Source organism: Nicotiana tabacum, chromosome 1, assembly GCF_000715075.1.
Source record: "Nicotiana tabacum cultivar K326 chromosome 1, ASM71507v2, whole genome shotgun sequence".
NCBI classification, from domain to species: Eukaryota; Viridiplantae; Streptophyta; class Magnoliopsida; order Solanales; family Solanaceae; genus Nicotiana; species Nicotiana tabacum.
In genome coordinates, this window is record NC_134080.1 from 221,337,044 (window position 1) to 221,346,033 (window position 8,990).

General features: G+C 39.2%; 1 protein-coding gene across 5 annotated transcripts; it reads right to left on the reverse strand.

Moving 5' to 3' along the window:
* Positions 1–3,909: 3,909 nt before the first annotated feature.
* Positions 3,910–8,566, reverse strand: LOC107762089 (pentatricopeptide repeat-containing protein At3g16610-like). 5 transcript variants are annotated; one of them, XM_016580415.2, is made up of 3 exons: positions 5,672–8,566; positions 5,457–5,522; positions 3,910–4,394 (listed from the first exon to the last, which is right to left on the reverse strand). In XM_016580415.2, exon 1 carries the CDS (start codon positions 8,535–8,537, stop codon positions 6,123–6,125), a length of 2,415 nt encoding a protein of 804 aa, XP_016435901.2. In that variant the 5' UTR covers positions 8,538–8,566; the 3' UTR covers positions 3,910–4,394; positions 5,457–5,522; positions 5,672–6,122. The 5 variants fall into 5 exon arrangements, with proteins under 5 accessions (XP_016435901.2, XP_016435898.2, XP_016435897.2 ...); XM_016580412.2 differs by having other exon boundaries at positions 3,910–4,799; XM_016580411.2 differs by having other exon boundaries at positions 3,910–4,799; positions 5,457–8,566.
* Between the last annotated feature and the right edge of the window lie 424 nt (positions 8,567–8,990).

Here is an 8,990-nt window from a genome sequence, read left to right on the forward strand (position 1 = left end):
CATTAACTGGCAGAAAAGTTTCATCTGCCCAATTAATGAGGTGCCAGGTATCCAAAACTTGGCCAACATTCTACATTCTGGGGGGAAGAGTAGGGGAACTTCCTACTGTATACTTGAGGATGCCTTTGGGTGCAAAAAGTAAGGCAAAAGGAATATGGAACAATGTATTAGCGAAATGTGAGAAGAAATTAGCAAACTGGAAAAATCAATACCTATCCATGGGAGGAAGACTAACTCTGATCAACTCTGTGCTTGATGCCATGCCTACATACATGATGTCCTTATTTCCAGCTCCAATCTATGTGATAAAGAGAATTGATGCTATGAGAAGAAACTTTCAGTGGGAAGGCAACACTGGAAAAAAGAAATTTCACCTGGTGAAGTGGGATGTCCTGACTTCCAGCAAAAGGGCAGAGGGTCTAAGAATAAAGAATTTAAAAGTGCAAAACCAATGCCTAATGATGAAGTGGCTACGGAAACTGGCGGTAGAAGATCAAACCTTGTGGATAGAGGTCATTAGGGATAAATATGAAATAAAGGAAACTGGACAACCAAGTCAATGAGAAGTCCATATGGTGTCAGCTTGTGGAGATCAATTAGAAATCTTTGGTGAAAAGTGATCAACAAATCAAAGTTCAAAGTAGAAAGTGGAAGTAACGTTTCTCTGTGGAATGACAATTGGTTAGGACAAGGATCCTTGAAGGATCTATTCCCTGACATTCATGAACTGAATCAGCAACAACAAGCAGTTTTAGCAGAGGTTTGGACAGCCCAAGGATGGAGCCTCACTTTCAGGAGAAGTTTAAACATTTGGGAGATCGACAAGCTGACTGAGTTTTATAGGGTCTTGGAACAATTCACTGGAATCAACTCAAGCCAAAACATCATCATATGGCAAGGGAATGGGCAAGGAAAGTTCTCAGTAAGGAGTGCGTACAAAGAATACAACCTTGCAAACAATCAAATTGGATATTGGCCATGGAAGATGATATGGAAAGTCAAAATTCCATATAAGGTCACATGCTTCACCTGGTTATTAGTAAAAGATGCTCTCCTAACACAAGATAACTTGACAAAAAGGAGATTCCAACTGTGTTCTAGGTGTTACTTATGTGGGGAGCAGGCAGAGACAATCAACCATTTTTTTTTTCATTGCAAATACACTATCCATATATGGAGGATCTTTATTAGTCTAAGGGGAGTTCCATGGGCAATGCCAGAAAGAGTCCTTGATATTCTAGCTAGCTGGAATAAAGAGGGAACACTCTCGAGAGACAAATAAAGATGGAGAATTGTCCCAGCTTGTATATGGTGGTCAGTATAGGAAGAGAGAAATCAAAGATGTTTTGAAGGAAACCTCAACAACATCTAGAAGATAAAGATGAAATGTGTAGCTCTTTTTTATTTTTGGTGTAAAGGAAAGCTTTTGGAGGATCATGAATCCATCTTAGATGCCTTAGATTTAGTTTAAGAAGATCTTGGGTGAACAATGACCTTTTTTTGTTTATTTTGTATGGACACTCACAGTGTAACTATGGGTGACTTCACAATTTCAGTGAAGTCTTCATATTAATATACAAATTGTTACCTTCTCAAAAAAAGGAAGAGAGAGAACAATAGTCATGGAGAAGCGATAACTATTATTTCTTAGTTCGTTTTTTATGGGCCCACAAAATTTTAGGCGACTCAAAGTCGATCGCCCAATTTCATGCAGATGACGTGGACTATAACACACGAAAATTTGAAAATCATGCTGAATTTCTGTTTTATGGCCGTAAAACGCCAAAACAAAATGATGATAACTATTGTTCTGTAGGTCGTCTTTATGGTCCGGAATTTTTTTAGGAGATTCGGAGCCGACCGCCTGAATTCATGCAGATGGCATGGACTATAGCACACGAAATTCTGGAAATCGTGTTGAATTCCTATTTTAGAGCCCTAAAATGCCAAAACATGAGGAACGGTCATCACAAAGCGATTATTCTTTAGGCCGTTTTTTGTAGTCCGGCAAAATTTTAGGAGATTCAGAGCCGGTTTCCCGAATTCATGCAGATGGAATGGGCTATAGCAAACGAAAATTTGAAAACCATGTTGAATTCCTATTTTAGGTCCCTAAAACGCCAAAAACAAAGAACACTCATGGCGAAGCGATGACTATTGTTCCTTAGATTATTTTTGGTGGGCCAGCAAAATTTTAGGAGATTCGGAGCCGGTCGCCCGAATTCATGTTGATGGCGTAGACTATGCACATGAAAATCTGGCAATCATGTTGAATTCCTATTTTTTGGCCCTAAAACGCTAAAAAAACAAAGAATGGTCATGGCGAAGCGATGATATTGTTCCTTAGGTCGCGTTTGATGGACCAAAAAAATTTTATGCGGTTCGGGTCCGGTCGCCCAGATGCATGTAGATGGCTTGGGCTTATAACACAAGAAAATCTGGAAATCGGGCAAAATTTTAATTTTTTGGCCCTAAAATGCCAAAAAAATAAGGAATTATCATGGCAAAGCGATGACTATTCTTTCTCAGGTCGTTTTTGATGGGCCGACAAAATTTTAGACGGTTCAACTTTGTTCGGCCCGATGCATGCAGATGGCGTGAGCGATGACTAATATTCCTTAGGTCGTTTTTGATGAGCCGATAAAATTTTAGGCGGTTTGGGTCCGATTGTCCGGATGCATGAAGTTGACTTGGGTTATAGCATACAAAAATCTGAGAATCAGACGGAATTCCATTTTTTAAGCCCTAAAATGCCAGAAAACGTGGAATGATTATGGCAAAGCGATGACTACTGTTCCTTCGGTCATTTTTTTATGGGCCGGCAAAATTTTAGGCGGTTCGGGTCTGATCGTCCGGATGCATGCAGATGGCATGGGCTATAGCACACGAAAATCTAGGAATATGGCGGAATTCTAGTTTTTTGGCCCTAAAACGCCAAAAAACTAAGAACGATCATAGCGAAACAATAGTAATTGCTTCGCATTGATCGTCCTTATTTTTTGATATTTTAGGGTCATAAAATAAGAATTCATGACGATTTCTAATTTTTTGTGTAATGTCCACGCTATCTTCATGAATTCGAGTGATGGGTTCGTTAATTTTGTGGGCCCATCAGAAACGATCTAGTGAACAATAGTAATTGCTTCGCTATGACTATTCCTTATTTTTGCCATTTTAGGACAATAAACAGGAATCCAAGACGATTTCTAATTTTTCGTGTGATAATGTCCATGTCATCTTCATGGATTCGGACGATGGGCTCTGCAACACCTAAAAGTTTGTGGGCCAATCAGAAACGGCCTAATGAACAATAGTCATTGTTTCGCCATGTTTGTTGCTCTTTTTTAGCGTTTAGGCCCATAAAACAAGAATTCAGGATGATTTTTAGTTTTTCTTGTGCTATGTTCACATCATCTTCATGAATTCGGGCGACGGTCTCTAAATCGCCTAAAATTTTGTGGGTCATTAGAAACGACCTAATGAACAATAGTCATCGCTCTGCCATGATCATTCCTCGTCTTTTGGTATTTTAGGGCCATAAAAGAGGAATTCAGAATGATTTCTAATTTTTCGTGTGCTAATGTCCACGCCATCGAGCGACGAGCTCTGAATCGCCTAAAATTTTGCGGGCCCATCAGAACAACCTAGAATAATAATCATTGTTTTGCCATGTTTGTTCCTCATTTTTAGCGTTTTAGGGCCATAAAACAGAAATTTGGAACAATTTCTAATTTTTCGCGTGCTAAAATCCCCGACATCTTCATGAATCGGGCGACAGGCTGCGAATCGCCTAAAATTTTATGGGAACCAAGAATAAAATTTAGCTGTATTAATCAATTCTTTTAGTAATAAATTGACTTAATCTGATGATTTAATCAACATTAGCAAAGGAATTTCTCCAACAAGAATACTGAAAAAACAATTGGCTAAAGAATGAAGCTGAACAGATTTCATTTGCTAAAGAATATGATGTTTGTCTCTTGTCAAAATTACATTCAATTGGGATCTATTGTTGCAACTAACCGTAGCCTCATCTATCTAATTTTCAGTGATACGGTATGAATGACGTGTCTTTCCTAACTCTTCTAGTGTACAAACTGCAAAATTCAGGTAAGTTCTTCACAAAACTGTGAAAGAAAAAGCCTCAGATCCTACTCAAACGAGAAGTAAGATCAACAAACACATCCTCCCTGCAGGGAATTGTGTCACCACCCACCAGATGATCAAAGCCAAATTCTTCCTCAACTTGACTAAGCAAATCTTGAAATAAAGATTGGCTCAAGAACGATATGGAGATTACAAATCTCTTCTTCTACTTCTCCCCAACATAAACAGCAAAATGGCCCTTTGGAATATCTCCAGTTGTAGAAGACTTCTTGATTATACGAGGCATACTGAGAGCCATGACCATTTAGTTCAATACAGATGAGCAAATAAGGATGGGAATAATTAATAAGGACCTTGAGATCAAAGAAAAGTTTTATATGGTTTCAGGTTTTGCTGAGTGTTGTTATAGTAAACCCCTCTTGGTATGTGTTTATATAGGCCAATGACAAGTTGTACAATCCTACTAATGTGCATTGAAAAGGCTTTGTGTAGGCACCAGCTAAAGACAATAGAACCTGAAGTATCACATGGTTTTGCCTTCCAACTAATTGTCATACTAATTAGACTTTGAAAGCAGAAGGTCCCACTGATGTTCACAACAAAGAACAGATTGATAAAACCTCATCTATCTCGAAAATGGTTTATGGACCACCTCTATCTATTTCTTGATGTTATATCTATGAGGGCATATCCTGAGAATTTTAGACAAAAATCAGATAATGCATAGTGCTAAAGCGATGGCTCAGGATACAAGTTGGTTTCGACCAAAAAAAAAACTAGTCTTATGTTTCCAGCTGCAGTTGAGTACTTATAAAATGGTCAAATTATGACGATTAATTATTGGAAATAATAGAGAATTGGAGTAATCTAAGACCAACTATGTGCATTCCTTCCAGTTTTGGAATGCTTGCTGCTGGAGCAAGCAACACACCATATCCACTGATTCCTAAGTTAATATAGCCTTACATGGAAATGCAGAAGCTCAATTTGAAGTTAGAAAGAGAAAGTGTCTTTGTTAAGATGTATAATCATAAATTCAGTTTCGCGTAAATTACTAACTACGAATTTCCTACAAGGAGTACAACTTTGAGAATGGCTTAAAAACATTCTCTCCCCTTCTCGACTTATTGTCTTGGGAGTACATAATGAATTTTTGCAGTTGGTAGTAGTGATTATATCAATTTCAAGCAATTGCTTCTAGCGTGATAGATATTTAGGGTGGTGCAAGCTCTCTAAGGTAATATGACCAACTGCGGGAGTAGTCACAACTACCTCCAATCAAATGCTTCCTTACAGTTAATTTGAGTAGATCCTAGTATGAAGAAGCATATAAGGACAGAACTACTCACTTAAAATCACAGCTTGAAGTACTTGTCCGCATAATGGCAGAAATCCAGCATTTGCCCACGATTTACCTGGATGGATTGTTCATGGAGTCAAAACCTTTAACCACTGATGCATGTGCTAACCATGGTGTAGGTTCTATGAAGCTCCAATATGTTACTGATTGACAGTAAATATCAGATTTCCAAGTATTCCAACATTAAGATAAAACTTAACGTACTTGAATTAGTGGACCAGAGTGCACAAAATGAAGAACTACTCCAATCTGGTATATGATCAGCGTGGGATGCAGCACCAAGTTGATCTTCCAGTCAAAATACAGAATTTATACCCCTGATTACACTTATCTGGATCGATGAGACCCTTTACAAGCAACTGAGCAATGTTGTATTCTCAGCACATAGCAGGCACACGCTGCATCCCTCGAATCTTCATCACTCATCATCTTAATGCAATGCAAAATTTTATCTGCACCCTTCATCTAAGAAATGGTTTACTGTCAAATCTACCAAGTAATGTACTCAGGAATTGGTCTAACAGAACAACAGCCAAGATATCAACTGTGAATACCCTGCACCAATCTAGTTTAGTTAGCCAATGTTGCATTAGTAGGTGTAGAAGAAAACTGAATCATTTCTAAATCAAGCAACAAAAATAGTCTCAATCATTCTTCACCAGAAATCCCCGCAGCTGCATATTCCATCTCTGAAATGATGAAATCGACTTGCATCCCTCACTGTAATCTCCCTTTTCGTAATTAAAGTTATGTATTTCAGCGTACTATGGCAGTCAACACAAACTCGCAAATTCTTTGTAACGAGTATGGACTTGCTAGGATCCAGATTTAGCAATGCAAATGCAACTGCAAGCTTCTCGCTGTGATAAAGCAGAATCTGTTCCTTCTCTTCTTCCTCAACATCTTGGTAGACAAAACTGGATTCTGCACTGTACCCCATTTTTTTCATCTCCGTTGAAATCTCCTTCAATTTCTCATTTATTTTAGTGGACTGAGGGTGGGATTGATCCCCACCAGCAAATGCATGGACAACCCCATTTATTTCAATCCAACTACATCCTGGGCTCTTCTTAAAGCCAGAATCCTTCTGCTTAATTCTAATATGAGCAGCGTCATCCCATCTCCCAGCAGTAGTATACAAGTTGGATAAAAGAACAAAATTACCTGGACTTTCAGGTCCTAGATATTGGATCTTGTTAGATACTTCTTCTGCTAGTACAATATGTTTATGGATTCTACAAGCAGCAAGCAAAGCACTCCAAATACGCACATCAGGTTTAAAAGGCATATTCTGGATAAAACCATAGGCCTCATCTAGGAGACCAGCACGGCCCAAAAGATCCACCATGCACAAGTAATGATCCATCCTAGGGCTAATTTTGAATTCTTGACACATGCTGAAGAACCAATATTTCCCTTCAGCAACAAGACCAGAATGGCTGCAAGCAGATAAGAGACCAATGAAAGTTATCTCATCTGGCATTTGAGCTACAGTCTGCATGTCATAGAACAATGAAATTGCTTCCTTTCCATGACCGTGAACTCCATATCCAGCAATCATTGCATTCCATGAGACAACATCCCTTTTATTCATCTTATCAAAGATAATCCTAGCAATGTTGACTTTACCACATTTGGAGTACATGTCAATTAGGGCATTACAAATAGAAACATCCTCTGTAAATCCACGTACTATCGAGTAACCATGGGTGCAAACTCCAAGTTGTAGAGCAGCCAAATGTGAACAAGCTGGTAAAATTCCCATCACTGTTGCAGATTCTGGCTGGACCCCAGACGATTGCATCATTTGGAAAATCTGCAAAGCTTCTTCTGCATGGCCATTCTGAACACACCCTGCAATTATAGCACTGAAAGAAACAGAATCTTTTAAACCCATCTCCTCAAAGAAGTTAAGCGCATCATCTATTCTCCCGCACTTTGCATACATAGAAAGAAGAGTATTACACACCATCAAATCCAAATTGGACCCCGACTTAACAGTATAACCATGCATCTTTCTTCCTCTTCTCAGATCATTCAGCTTAGCACAAGCTCGAATGACAGTGGCAAGCATGACAGGAGAAGAAGACCCAGTATCTTCCACCCTCATGTGGTCAAACAGTTCCAATCCTTCTTGCGTAGAATCACATGTTATATATGCTCCTATCATTGCACTCCACGTAATCTCATTCTTAAAAGACATGACTCTAAAAATCCTCTGTGCATAGTTCAACAAACCGCATTTTGCATACACATCCAAAATGCCAGTGTCAACAACTACATCTTTGACAAAGCCCCTTCTCGTAGAATACCCATGAACCGCCTTCCCTTCACGCAACTTATTAGCTTCCGCAATAGCAGGAAGAATAGCCACAATTGAAGATGAATTTGGTGTTAACCCATTCTCTTGCATTTCGAAAACCAAACCCATCATCTCCAAATACAAACGATTCACCGAGCACCCTGAGATCATCGCATTCCATGCCACAATATCTCTTTTCCACATTCCATCGAACACTTGTCGTGCCTCAACCAATAACCCACACTTGGCATAAAAATCAACCAAAGCTGTACAAATATAAACATCACCATCAAGCCCGTGCCTTTTTACATGTTCATGAATCTTTACACCATTTTCTACATCTTGCATAGCAGAACAAGCCTTGATCACAAAAGGGTATGTATAATTTGTGGGTCTAACACCAGACTCCACCATTTCATAGTACAAGTCAATAGCTTTCTCAAAGGGTCCATTCCAAGCATAGGCTCTAATCATTTGGTTCCATAATATGGTTTTATTATTTCTATCCTGATGAGGAATTTCGTCGAACATATGGCGTGCAAGATCGATTCTACTGCAGGAGATATAAAAACGAGTTAACTTGTCTAGTAGATTTGAATTGTAGTCATTACAGTGATTGTGTTTTAGGACGTGTTGATGGATTGATTTGCCTATTGATAATGACTTGGATTCTGTGCAGGCGTCAAGAAGCGCAAGGTAATTGTAGTAAGGTTCTTGTCTGAAATTCCAACTGATGTTTACTATTCGCCGCGCATTTGCGCATGTCATCTCCCGCTTGGCTTAAGGCTTTTGGTCTCTGTAGGAGAAATGAAATTGCTCTTCTCAAGCTTGAATTTCCTGTGGATTAGAACATGACATGTTCTGGGCCGGGCCCGGGCCTTCGTGGCCAAACGGGCCGGGCTTTGTGGGCCTGGGCTCTGGCGGTCCCGGGCTTCGTGGGCTCAACGGGTGGAACCGGCCCGTGACGGGCCTAAGCCCACATGGTCCTGGGCTTAACGGGCCAGGCTCGTGGGCTTCGCGGGCCTAGCGGTTTTTTTTAAGGCAATTTCTTGTAGTATGCTATATTAAAAATATATATGTAGTATATATGTAGATCTAATTATTAAAATGCTTGACGAAAAAGAAAAATAACAAAACAATAGTAAAACACTAAATTGTCATGCACAATATATTGTCTTGTAGTATATATATTGTATCTTATGTATATATATTATAACTTAT